Source organism: Myxine glutinosa, chromosome 7, assembly GCF_964187855.1.
Source record: "Myxine glutinosa chromosome 7, kmMyxGlut1.1, whole genome shotgun sequence".
NCBI lineage: Eukaryota > Metazoa > Chordata > Myxini > Myxiniformes > Myxinidae > Myxine > Myxine glutinosa.
This window is the reverse complement of record NC_136267.1, coordinates 154,573,818-154,588,519: the sequence shown is the minus strand read 5'-3', so window position 1 is coordinate 154,588,519 and position 14,702 is coordinate 154,573,818. Positions and strand designations below refer to the sequence as shown.

At 41.4% G+C, this 14,702-nt stretch overlaps 1 protein-coding gene across 2 annotated transcripts in view; it reads right to left on the bottom strand.

Annotated features, from left to right (window-relative positions):
* The window catches only part of LOC137430897 (cytoplasmic dynein 1 intermediate chain 1-like), a 147,974-nt gene that overhangs the window by 23,866 nt on the left and 109,406 nt on the right, over window positions 1-14,702 (bottom strand). For both annotated transcript variants that reach the window (XM_078782432.1, XM_078782433.1), the window contains exon 16: window positions 7,756-7,881. In XM_078782432.1, coding sequence (XP_078638558.1) covers window positions 7,756-7,881 — 126 coding nt within the window. The remainder of the gene's footprint in view (window positions 1-7,755; window positions 7,882-14,702) is intronic.

Genomic DNA, 14,702 nt, shown 5'->3' with positions numbered 1-14,702 from the left:
ATCACTTTAGGAAGTTTTATCCCTATCACTCCTATCACTTTAGGCAGTTTTAGCCCTATCACTCCTATCACTTTAGGAAGTTTTATCCCTATCACTCCTATCACTTTAGGCAGTTTTAGCCCGATCACTCCTATCACTTTAGGCAGTTTTAGCCCTATCACTCCTATCACTTTAGGAAGTTTTATCACTATCACTCCTATCACTTTAGGAAGTTTTATCCCTATCACTCCTTTCACTTTAGGCAGTTTTAGCCCGATCACTCCTATCACTTTAGGCAGTTTTAGCCCGATCACTCCTATCACTTTAGGCAGTTTTAGCCCTATCACTCCTATCACTTTAGGCAGTTTTAGCCCTATCACTCCTATCACTTTAGGCAGTTTTAGCCCTATCACTCCTATCACTTTAGGCAGTTTTAGCCCTATCACTCCTATCACTTTAGGAAGTTTTATCCCTATCACTCCTATCACTTCAGGAAGTTTTAGCCCTATCACTCCTATCACTTTAGGAAGTTTTATCACTATCACTCCTATCACTTTTGGAAGTTTTATCCCTATCACTCCTATCACTTCAGGAAGTTTTAGCCCTATCACTCCTATCACTTTAGGAAGTTTTATCCCTATCACTCCTATCACTTTAGGCAGTTTTAGCCCTATCACTCCTATCACTTTAGGAAGTTTTATCACTATCACTCCTATCACTTCAGGAAGTTTTAGCCCTATCACTCCTATCACTTTAGGAAGTTTTATCCCTCTCACTCCTATCACTTTAGGAAGTTTTAGCCCTATCACTCCTATCACTTTAGGAAGTTTTATCCCTCTCACTCCTATCACTTTAGGAAGTTTTATCCCTATCACTCCTATCACTTCAGGAAGTTTTAGCCCTATCACTTTAGGAAGTTTTATCCCTCTCACTCCTATCACTTTAGGAAGTTTTAGCCCTATCACTCCTATCACTTTAGGAAGTTTTATCCCTATCACTCCTATCACTTCAGGAAGTTTTAGCCCTATCACTCCTATCACTTTAGGAAGTTTTATCCCTCTCACTCCTATCACTTTAGGAAGTTTTAGCCCTATCACTCCTATCACTTTAGGAAGTTTTATCCCTCTCACTCCTATCACTTTAGGAAGTTTTATCCCTCTCACTCCTATCACTTTAGGAAGTTTTAGCCCTATCACTCCTATCACTTTAGGAAGTTTTATCCCTATCACTCCTATCACTTTAGGAAGTTTTATCCCTTTCACTCCCATCACTTTAGACAGTTTTAGCCCTGTCACTCCTATCACTTAAGGAAGTTTTATCCCGAATCACTCCTATCACTTTAGGACCTTTTAGCCCTATCACTCCTATCACTTTAGAAAGTTTTAGCCCTATCACTCCTATCACTTTAGGAAGTTTTATCCCTATCACTCCTATCACTTTAGGAAGTTTTATCACTATCACTCCTATCACTTTAGGAAGTTTTAGCCCCATCACTCCTATCACTTTAGGAATTTGTAGCCCTATCACTCCGATCACTTTAGGAAGTTTTACCCGATCACTCTTATCACTTTAGGACGTTTTAGCCCTATCAGTCCTATCACTTTAGGAAGTTTTATTCCTATCACTCCTATCACTTTAGGAAGTTTTATTCCTATCACTCCTATCACTTTAGGACGTTTTAGCCCTATCACTACTATCACTTAAGGAAGTTTTATCCCTATCACTCCTATCACTTTAGGAAGTTTTAGCCCTATCACTCCTATCACTTTAGGCAGTTTTATCCCTATCACTCCTATCACTTAAGGAAGTTTTAGCCCTATCACTCCTATCACTTTAGGCAGTTTTAGCCCTATCACTCCTATCACTTTAGGAAGTTTTAGCCCGATCACTCCTATCACTTTAGGCAGTTTTATCCCTATCACTCCTATCACTTTAGGAAATTTTATCCCTATCACTCCTATCACTTTAGGCAGTTTTAGCCCTATCACTCCTATCACTTTAGGAAGTTTTATCACTATCACTCCTATCACTTTAGGAAGTTTTATCCCTATCACTCCTATCACTTCAGGAAGTTTTAGCCCTATCACTCCTATCACTTTAGGAAGTTTTAGCCCCATCACTCCTATCACTTTAGGAAGTTTTAGCCCTATCACTCCTATCACTTTAGGAAGTTTTATCCCTTTCACTCCCATCACTTTAGACAGTTTTAGCCCTGTCACTCCGATCACTTTAGGCAGTTTTATCCCTATCACTCCTATCACTTTAGGCAGTTTTAGCCCTGTCACTCCTATCACTTAAGAAAGTTTTATCCCGAATCACTCCTATCACTTTAGGACCTTTTAGCCCTATCACTCCGATCACTTTAGGCAGTTTTATCCCTATCACTCCTATCACTTTAGGCAGTTTTAGCCCTATCACTCCTATCACTTTAGGAAGTTTTATCCCTATCACTCCTATCACTTCAGGAAGTTTTAGCCCTATCACTCCTATCACTTTAGGAAGTTTTATCACTATCACTCCTATCACTTTTGGAAGTTTTATCCCTATCACTCCTATCACTTCAGGAAGTTTTAGCCCTATCACTCCTATCACTTTAGGAAGTTTTATCCCTATCACTCCTATCACTTTAGGCAGTTTTATCCCTATCACTCCTATCACTTTAGGAAGTTTTATCCCTATCACTCCTATCACTTCAGGAAGTTTTAGCCCTATCACTCCTATCACTTTAGGAAGTTTTATCCCGAATCACTCCTATCACTTTAGGAAGTTTTAGCCCTATCACTCCTATCACTTTAGGAAGTTTTATCCCTCTCACTCCTATCACTTTAGGAAGTTTTAGCCCTATCACTCCTATCACTTTAGGAAGTTTTATCCCTATCACTCCTATCACTTTAGGAAGTTTTATCCCTTTCACTCCCATCACTTTAGACAGTTTTAGCCCTGTCACTCCTATCACTTAAGGAAGTTTTATCCCGAATCACTCCTATCACTTTAGGACCTTTTAGCCCTATCACTCCTATCACTTTAGAAAGTTTTAGCCCTATCACTCCTATCACTTTAGGAAGTTTTATCCCTATCACTCCTATCACTTTAGGAAGTTTTATCACTATCACTCCTATCACTTTAGGAAGTTTTATCCCTATCACTCCTATCACTTCAGGAAGTTTTAGCCCTATCACTCCTATCACTTTAGGAAGTTTTAGCCCCATCACTCCTATCACTTTGGGAAGTTTTAGCCCTATCACTCCTATCACTTCAGGAAGTTTTAGCCCTGTCACTCCTATCACTTGAGGACGTTTTAGCCCTATCACTCCGATCACTTAAGGAAGTTTTAGCCCTATCACTCCTATCACTTCAGGAAGTTTTAGCCCTATCACTCCTATCACTTCAGGAAGTTTTAGCCCTGTCACTCCGATCACTTTAGGACATTTTAGCCCTATCACTCCGATCACTTTAGGAAGTTTTAGCCCTTTCACTCCGATCACTTTAGGAAGTTTTAGCCCTATCACTCCTATCACTTCAGGAAGTTTTAGCCCTATCACTCCTATCACTTCAGGAAGTTTTAGCCCTATCACTTGAGGAAGTTTTAGCCCTATCACTCATATCACTTTAGGACGTTTTAGCCCTTTCACTCCTATCACTTTAGGAAGTTTTAGCCCTATCACTCATATCACTTTAGGAAGTTTTATCCCTCTCACTCCTATCACTTTAGGAAGTTTTAGCCCGATCACTCCTATCACTTTAGGCAGTTTTAGCCCTATCACTCCTATCACTTTAGGAAGTTTTATCCCTATCACTCCTATCACTTTAGGAAGTTTTATCACTATCACTCCTATCACTTTAGGAAGTTTTATCCCTATCACTCCTATCACTTCAGGAAGTTTTAGCCCTATCACTCCTATCACTTTGGGAAGTTTTATCCCTCTCACTCCTATCACTTTAGGAAGTTTTAGCCCTATCACTCCTATCACTTCAGGAAGTTTTAGCCCTATCACTCCATCACTTTAGGAAGTTTTATCCCTCTCACTCCTATCACTTTAGGAAGTTTTAGCCCTATCACTCCTATCACTTTAGGAAGTTTTATCCCTCTCACTCCTATCACTTTAGGAAGTTTTAGCCCTATCACTCCTATCACTTTAGGAAGTTTTATCCCTATCACTCCTATCACTTTAGGAAGTTTTATCCCTTTCACTCCCATCACTTTAGACAGTTTTAGCCCTGTCACTCCTATCACTTAAGGAAGTTTTATCCCGAATCACTCCTATCACTTTAGGACCTTTTAGCCCTATCACTCCGATCACTTTAGGACGTTTTAGCCCTATCACTCCTATCACTTTAGAAAGTTTTAGCCCTATCACTCCGATCACTTTAGGACGTTTTAGCCCTATCACTCCTATCACTTTAGGAAGTTTTAGCCCTATCACTCCTATCACTTTAGGACGTTTTAGCCCTATCACTCCTATCACTTTAGGACGTTTTAGCCCTATCACTCCGATCACTTTAGGAAGTTTTAGCCCTATCACTCCGATCACTTTAGGAAGTTTTAGCCCTATCACTCCTGTCACTTTACTAAGTTTTAGCCCTATCACTCCTATCACTTCAGGAAGTTTTAGCCCTATCACTCCTATCACTTTAGGAAGTTTTAGCCCTATCACTCCTATCACTTTAGGAAGTTTTAGCCCTATCACTCCTATTACTTCAGGCAGTTTTAGCCCTATCACTCCTATCACTTTAGGAAGTTTTAGCCTGATCACTCCTATCACTTTGGGAAGTTTTAGCCCTATCACTCCTATCACTTCAGGAAGTTTTAGCCCTATCACTCCTATCACTTCAGGAAGTTTTAGCCCTATCACTCCTATCACTTCAGGCAGTTTTAGCCCTATCACTCCGATCATTTCAGGTAGTTTTAGCCCTATCACTCCTATCACTTCAGGCAGTTTTAGCCCTATCACTCCTATCACTTTAGGACGTTTTAGCCCTATCACTCCTATCACTTTAGGACGTTTTAGCCCTATCACTCCTATCACTTTAGGACGTTTTAGCCCTATCACTCCGATCACTTTAGGAAGTTTTAGCCCTATCACTCCGATCACTTTAGGCAGTTTTAGCCCTATCACTCCTATCACTTTAGGAAGTTTTAGCCCTATCACTCCTATCACTTTAGGACGTTTTAGCCCTATCACTCCTATCACTTTAGGAAGTTTTATCCCTATCACTCCTATCACTTTCGAAAGTTTTAGCCCTGTCACTCAATGGTGAAGATTCACTTAAAAATTCTCGGATCCATATCCGGGTCTTCACCAAAATTGAATGAATTCTTCCTTGTCACACAGCCAACCTGTCCACCAAGTTTTGTCCAAATCTGTCCATAACTTTTTGATAATTCTGTTCACAGACAAACAAACAGGCAAACAAACAGACAGAGGTGAAAACATAACCTCAGCCCATCTTCGTTGGTGGAGGTAAACCTACAAATTCACAAAAAATGTTGAACAATTCAATTGCGGAACAGGTCAGCTGAGATTTGGAAGAAGTTTTTCGCAGACCAGAGATCATGCCTGATCGTGAAGAAATCCAAAACCAGAATTACAGTTGGAAGCCTTACCAAATCTGTAGGATTCTCCTCATGACTCCCACTCTCTGCTGGACCTGATCTGTCCAACATCCACAAAGTTTGTCAACTTTGGACAAATAAAAGGAGTAAGACTGGGGATTCAGCAAGCGAAGCCCCCAGGGACTCCGTTGTTTGTGTTTGCCTGTATCCACTTGACATTTTCGGGGTATCCAGGGAATAATAGCATTAATTTAAAAAAGCATGCTCCAGGTATCGATTTAGCCCTACTTCATACATGCATGAAAAAAAGCACACAACCGTCACCTTAGCCACAACAAATGTGAATGTTCCACGTTGGGTTGAGCAAAATGTCTCTCCGGCATCATCATCATTCATGTGGATGTGGGTGAGCTCATGTGTCTTGTTACATCCGATTTGCTTTGATGGGCAAATTGACACATCTTATGGCCCAGTAACAACTCGTTATCCTTGATGGGCATAACTACACATTATGAAAAGATTACATAAAAATGTTTGCGATACTTGTAACCCGCCCGATAAGAAATGTTTTCTCCCATTCCATTTGACATTGGCCATTGTAAGTTCTCTTTTTCGACTCGATCTGTATTAGACAAAGATAAATAATCATATCTCTCAGCGTTCGATGTCATTATTAAGTAAAGATCTGTTGTTATTACCTCCGCCACCGGAGGTGGATGGAGGTTACGTTTCCACCCCTGTTTGTCTGTGAACAAGATATCTTAAAAAGTTGTGGATGGATTCAAACGAAATTTGGCAGATATGTAGTGTATGCGAAAAGGACGAAATAATTAGATTTTGATGAAGATCCGGATTCGGATCCGGCTACTAGAATCTCTTAAGTGATTCTTCACCATTGGGAGATCGGACTAAAACCGATACATAGCAGGATATCTCAAAAAGTTATGGATGGATTTGGACGAAACTTGGTGGACCGGTTGGGTGTCTGACAAGGACGATCAGATTCGATTTTGGTGAAGATCTGAATATGGATTTGGATAAGAGAATTATTTAATTTATCAGTGATTCTTCACCATTGAGAGTTCGGGTGAAAAGCGATACATAACATGATATTTAAAAAAGTTATGGACGAGTTATGACTAAACTTGGTGGACGAGTTGGTTAGGTGACAAGAACAAGCCGATTCGACTTTTGTTCGGGTCCAAATCCAGGTCCGGCCTATCAGTGGATACAAAACGTAAACTGTTCAGCCAGGTGGAGGTATGTGCTCTACCGAGTGCTGTTCTAGTTGCATCTGTTTTGAAGTTTTTGCGTAAAAGCATAATATCCTTCCGAATTGCTTAGGCCTTAAGCCGAAGGCATAGGGGGAACAGGAAGAGAAATCCAATTAATCTTTTCCCTTGGCTCCTTTGATCATTGTCTTTGGTCTTTTCCATTTGGCCAAAGAAGCTTCCTTCTTTGAGGAAAAGCTGTCCAATTATATAACACAATTATCAGCATAATTAAGCTCAGGAACAAATATATTGGCATCCGATGATCGCAGATGCTCTTGCTCTCATCCTTGGGTAACCTTTGATTTACAATGGCCGTTTTACTTTAGCTGATTATTAAAAATGTATGGGCTAAAACTGCAACCAATGGAGTGGCATCCAGCAAAGTAAAGCTGCTCTTGTATGTGTCATTAAATAAAAACCACCTTTAGAGGCCATTTTTTCCCCGCAAGCGGGGGTTGGCCTTTTTCGGGAACTGTGGTTGTTGTTGTTTTTTGGTCCCCTTTTTGAAGCAATGTTTTACGGCCGGATGCCCTTCCTGACGCCAACCCTTTTTGCCGCCTTTAACGACAAGCAGGGAATTACCAGTGAACTGGTACTCAAATTTGCCGACCTCGGAAGGATGACAGGCTGAGTCAACTGCCCTGGCGTTAATTCAGCGATTGACCGGGATTCGAACCCAGGATCCTATGATCCTAAGCCGGCACCCTAGCCGCTAGCCCAACACCAGGGCTCATGTGTCACACCATGTGTCATTAAATGTCACTACAAAATGCCTATATTAATAAAGATCAACGGTCATTCTTTCGCATTGTGATGGGAGGATGGGATTTGTGGTTCCATTTACTCGTGGTGTGTTTTTCCTTTGGACAAAGATAGTCTAGACTGCAAAGACATGTTTGCATGAGATATGCTGGAAGGACTCAAAAAATGTTAAACAATACTACGCACCTCTCCAACGTCATACACCCAGACTTGCCCGTCAGAGTCACCAATGGCTACTTCACGGCCCGAATGAGTCCAACAAACACGGTTCAGAGCTGGGGAGCCTTCAATGGCCACACTTGCTGTAGGCACCTACACACAAGACATTCAGCAGTTTATCATACTATACTGTACAATTGTCATACGATATCAGTTTAATAATGTGGCGGTTTGTTGACCATAGGGTAACTGGCAACCTCTGTAGGATAAAGAGGGGGGACTTGCAAGTGTTTCAGAAGAACAGAACCTCAATGTTGATGGTGTGGCTTTATCCTGACACTCCAAAAAATTAGGTGTTTTGGCACATGGCTGGACATGAGCTGCAAATGGATAGAAAATGGCTGCCGCATGCTGGAGCTGGAATTGAGCAAGTTCGTGGATCATGAATAAAATGTTGTCTACGGTTAAGTCTGCTCTTTAAATTGCTCCTTGATTTAATATCAGTAGCGTGGTGCTTAAAAACAGAGGCAAATCCTCATTGAGGACACAGCTGCCAACCACACCTGAAAAACGGGACATGTATATTTTACATAAAAATAATTCAAACAGATATAAATAAATATAAGCATTTCAAGGTGGTATGGTGGTAGTGGAGATGCTAAAGCATACATAAATAAACAAGCATTCTGAGTATTGCGCTGCAATACATGTCCCCCTACTGGCAGTCTGTCGTCCGGAAAACTGTTGGGGAAATTACCAACGGTTATTTACCCACAGATTCTGAATCGTTCCCAATCGCTAATTACCTCAGGACGGGCTCACCTGTGATTCGCACTCGGGACTTCGATTTATACACCTTGCAGACAGGCAGACAGAAGCACGACAAAATAAGTTGTTGATATAGAACCTTTCGAGTCGCTAAATATCAGTAATTTATTATATTTTCCGGTTCACGATCAATGATCGATGTGTATATATATATGTTGCTCGGCTTGGCTCTGCTCCTCCGGAAAGCACGCGGTGTGTCGCGCTGTTGACGTTCGCAGACGAGGCTGAGGGCACGCGGTGCGGCTTGAGGAGAACTCGAGAATAAACAAGAGATATTATTCATTTTTAAAATATTTTCGTTTAATTAACGCTATCTGCCAAACCACGTGCCCTATCGCAAATTCCAAAAGGACAATTTAGTCGATTGACATGCTGAACAGATCTGTGAAGTTTCCCCTCGATTGGATCAAAAATGAGGGAGGGGCTCGGTTTTAAAGGTTCATGCTTAAAAACGTCATAACTCTGAAACCATGTGATGCATGATGTCATGCTCGCTGACTTTTCTGTTCGTCATGGGTAGGCGATTCTGCCTGCAAAGTTTGGCCTCGATCTGTTCAGCCATTGCAGTGAAAAAGGGTTTTTTGTGTTTTCAAGAAAACCAATATGGCGGCCGAACCACGTGACCTGTGACATCATAATTACCATTAGAATATTCTACAGACCGAGTCCCCCCTACGGTGAAAATTTGATCTCAATCGGTCCTATTATTGCAGAGAAATTGGTTTTTAAAGGAAATTAAAACTTAAAATGGCACTGAGTTAAGGATCATCAGAATTATCAGAATTCCCAAAGTTCAAAGTGCCATAACTTTGTCCAAAATGATCGAAACGTCGTGAAGTTCGAACTCGATCTGTATCTTATCATGAGGAAACCATGTGCAAAGTTTGAAACTATTAGCATTAAGCGTTTAGAAAAAAAGTCCAGAAAACTGTTCTTTGCGTGACGGACTGACGGACGGACAGACGGAGGGAGGGAGTGCAAACCTATAGTCCCCTCCGGTGTACACCGGTAGGGGACTAATAAACAAAAGCCATGCACTAATGGGGTACACTTGCTACATCCACACTGTTCTCAAGACCATAAACACAAATAACCCCTGACCTCCCACCCCTCTTCTATTCCCATTGGGGTCTACCTTATCCTTGACATGTATGGTGAAGATCAATCAAAGCAGTTCAGTAGATTATCATTCCAAATACCTCCTGCCTCCCATAAAATCTCAAAATCAATCAAAGCTGATAACTTCCTTTTTTTTCATCATTAACTTCCAAGTTTGGTGGTGATCATTCAAGTTCATTAATTTCACAATCCCACCTTCCTCTCTATTGTAAATCTCCCCGCTCCAACATTGAAAGATCTATAAAAGCTAACAACTAAAAATTTTACGCCTCCGAGCCGAAGGCACCATAGGCATCATGTTCTCGGGTTGTCCATCTGTCTGTGCATCCGTCCATTTATGCGTATAAGATTTTTGGTTACCACATTAACTTGTGATCTACTGAATGGATAACAAGCAAACTTGGCAAATGCATCAACTGTAATACAATGTTGAATTGATTCTATTTTAGGTTCAAAATGTCAAAGGTCTATGGTAATATGTCCTTTAGCTGAAAGTAGCAGATTTTCGTTAACACAATAACTTGTGAACTGCAGAAGGGATTTTGACCAAACTTGGTACAATTATATACTACTAGGGCATGCCCGTACAAAATTATATCCCCCCCCCTCTATTTACATGAAATGGTTTGGTCCATTCGCAAAGCCAAAGCGGACGGCTTGCGAGTACGGTGACAATCCCCCCCCCCTCTATTTACATGAAATGGTTTGGTCCAAAGCGAACGGCTTGCGAGTACGGTGACAATCCCCCCCCTCTATTTACATGAAATGGTTTGGTCCAAAGCGAACGGCTTGCGGAGTTTGGTAAAGAAATCGCCATAGCTCGGTAACTACTTGTCCGATTAATATGAAACCTTGAAAAGGCACATCCTCGGGTCCCCAGCAATATACCTGGCAAGTTTCAAGTATATCGGACCCGTGGTTGTCGAGAAACAGCGGTCGCATACAGACACACACACAGACACACACACAGAGATTACTGGAATTATAGATAGATAGAATAGATAGATCTAACAATAAGACAGTGGGAAGATACAATCGAGACAGTAAGTCGGCACTTTCGTAAGGCCGGAAGTGAAGTCTTCACTGTCCGGAAGTTCAATTATTCAATTAGCGCCAATTCAATCAAGATATTCAATTAGCGCCAACGCATTTTGGCTTTTTGCAATTTAATCGCAAGGAAAAGTAGAAAGAGAAGAGGAAAAAAAATGAAAAGGAAAAACATTCCAAACCGCGAGGGAAAACAACACGGCACGTCGACACAACAACGTGTCCTGTGATTGGCCGTACGTGGCTGCCAGTAGCTGCCCCCCAAAAAAAACTTTCACCGTCCGGCGACTGAATTTTAGGGGAAAAATAAAACGCTCTTCGCTTAAAACAACGCCCTTCGCTCTGACTGAATTGGGACAATGTTTTTATGTTTTTAATTGAATTACTATCCGTAATGGCGCACGCTCTCACAGGAGCTCCGGAAGGTCGCATATCGCAGTTACGATGAATCGCAAATTAGTTTTAATTAGTTTTAAAACATAGTTTAACGCCAACATAGTTTGCCAACGTGAAATAAATGAATACGCTCTCAAATGTGCCGTCCGAGGCAGAGTCTGTTCGCCACGTTCGGCACACGTGATAGCTCGCTGCTCTCTGATTGGTTGAATCGTTTTTTGGACATAGCTCGGTAACTACTTGTCCGATTAATATGAAACCTTGAAAAGGCACATCCTCAGGTCCCCAGCAATATACCTGGCAAGTTTCAAGTATATCGGACCCGTGGTCGTCGAGAAACAGCGGTCACAGACAAACACACAGACATACACACATACATACACACACACACACACACACACACACACACAGAGATTACTGGAATTATAGATAGATGATGAAAAGCACGATCCATTTAGATATTGGGGTCAAAGTTCAAAGGTCATGTGACCTTTAACTGAAAGTAGCAGATTTTCGTTTTGACCAAACTTGGTACAAGTATGTACTCTGATTCAGAGGTGAACTGATTAGATATTGAGGTCAAAGGTCATGTGACCATTAGCTGAAAATGATGAAAAATGAACATAATTCCACATTGGATAATCTGATGTTGACAGGTTGTAGTGATATTATGGAACTACTTTATTACGCCTGTTAAACGCACGTATGCATGTGCTGGATGTGGTTTGTCCTCTTCCTGTATACTAATCGTGATATGAGGTAAATCAATCAGAGACTTGATTCTGCAGAAGTCTAAAACAATGACGTTTTTGGGAGTTAAACTCTTCGAGTGGAATGGCCACATGACAGCGGCTGGCCATGCCAAACGTACATGGATGATACCAGATCACCCATACATTGCGTGAAATCACTGCACCACAACAGGTGGAGTACTTCGAATTTTTTTTGGAAAAGAGTACATTTATTGGAAAAGAAACACGGATCACCGATCACCCCTGGCAGTAAAAAAAAAAAGTCTACAAACTCTTGCAGACAACAGCTCCACAGTTGATGATATCCATCAAATGCGCAAAGCGTGCTCAAATTGTGGTTTTACGCACCAGCAGGCGGATGCCTAACGTACAATGTGGCTCTAAGTGTTACTGGGTGAAATATTGACAGAAATCAAAGCGCAAGCAACACAGAAGCAAATCGGCTAATAAACAGCACGACCAGTCTCGCAGCAAAGTGAAACCGTATAGAAGAAGCGACAGATCAAAGAGCAGTAACGTTCCTGGCACATGGACATCATGAGAGATAACCAAATTCCATGAGATGACCCAAAAGTGGGATATGATGATGAACAACCACAGGAAGGCTTGTTCTACTCCATCACCATCTCCTATCTATGCATGGCCCCCATACAGCCACATAAGACAGACAAAGCTTTCACCACACTTGATGTAATCTGCCCTGACCTCTGGGGCCAGAAAAATACTGGGTGACAGCTTCTGCTTCAAAATTACAAAGTCGGTGGAACGGCGATGTGTTGCCCTGACAAAAGCCAAAAAGGGTGAAACTAGTCGGCAGCTTTGCTTTTCATCTGCCTGGTGACAGCATTTGATCTTGGCATCTTTGCACTGCAGGATGTCCTTCTGAGGTTGCGCGTTTGTCCAGGTTTGAGAACTTCATTAATCATCATCATAGAACTCCCGACCGCTAAAAGTAATGCTGATGCTTCCTCGTTGTGATTGGTGGGGTGGAAGATGATGTGTCCATGTGGCAGGTGGCACTTGTTGGTCCCACATCATGCAGCAATAGCTTTAATGGGACTCACTCTGGTGTCCTCACCAATTACAGTTAAACGTACAACATTAAGCAACATATATCGACCATTATCTTCAATAATTTTTTCTGCAGCTACTCTTGCATTAACGTGGTGTATTGACATGCAGGATGGTGACACACAGTTTATGATAATTATAAGAATAATCTATATACAATGGAGCAAGTGTTTGTGATTATGTACAGTGCATTCAGAAAGTATTCAGACCCCTTCACTTTTTTCACATTTTGTTATGTTACAGCCTTATGCTGAAATCGCTTAAATTCATTTTTTCCCTCATCAATCTACACTCAATACCCCATAATGATAAAGAGAAAACAGCATTTTGGAAAGTTTTCCAAATTTATTAAAAAGAAAAAACTGAAATATCACATTGACATAAGTATTCAGACCCTTAACTCAGTTCTTAGTTGAAGCACCTTTGGCAGCGATTACAGCCTCGAGTCTTCTTGGGTATGACGCAACAAGCTTTGCACACCTGGATTTGGGGATTTTCTGCCATTCTTCTCTGCAGATCCTCTCAAGCTCTGTCAGGTTGGATGGGGACCGTCGGTGGACAGCCATTTTCAGGTCTCTCCAGAGATGTTCGATTGGGTTGAAGTCAGGGCTCTGGCTGGGCCCACTCAAGGACCTTCACAGAGTTGTCCCTAAGCCACTCCTGCGTTGTCTTGGCTGTGTGCGTAGGGTCATTGTCCTGTTGGAAGGTGAACCTTCGGCCCAGTCTGAGGTCCTGAGCGCTCTGTTTCAGGTTTTCATTAAGGATATCTCTGTACTTTGCTCCGTTCATTGTTCCCTCAACCCTGACCAGTCCCTGCTGCTGAAAAACACCCCCACAGCATGATGCTACCACCACCATGCTTAACTGTTGGGATGGTATTGGGCAGGTGATGAGCGGTGCCTGGTTTCCTCCAGACATGACGCTTAGAATTGGGGCCAAACAGTTCAATCTTGGTTTCATCAGACCACAGAATCTTGTTTCTCACAGTCTGAGAGTCCTTTAGGTGCTTTTTTGCAAAATCCAAGAGGGCTTTCATGTGTCTTTCACTGAGGAGAGCCTTCCGTCTGGCCACTCCTGGTTGTCCTGGTTGTAGTCTAGGGCGATTAGTAATTTCGTGTTTTTTGTTTGTTAAAATTGATTTAGCAATGGATTCTGCTTCAGAATATTATAGAGATGTAAAAAAAATAGGGTTCCATTTTTTCTTTTACGTCTAATAGGTAGTAATTCGAAGAAATCCAAGATGGCCGCCATAAAATTTGGAAAATACACTTTTGTGCATATCTTTGTATCTAGATATCATATAAACATGAATAATATGTCCTTTTATATGTTTTCAGACCCAAGGAAGCCATATCTGCCATTGTTTTTACAGAAAAATGCAAGGAAATTAAAATAGTGGGCAATATACCAGCCAAAATGGAGACGGCCGTCGTGAAATCGGATCGTATAATTTCCCAATTAGAATCGATTCAATAAACAATCTTCACTGATAACATTTATTTTGAATACACACACACGCACACGCACACACACACACACACACACACACACGCACACACATACACACACACCTAAACATAAACGATGAATGAACATAAACGATCACATAAACGAATGCCTCATTCATCCTCATCCATATCTATCACACGCGGTTCATTGATGTTTGCTTTGTTGTTACAACTGTAACCCACACACCCACAAACTTCAGTACAAGGAATATTGTTATTGCGACAGCTACATCTTCCCATACACCCTTTCTTG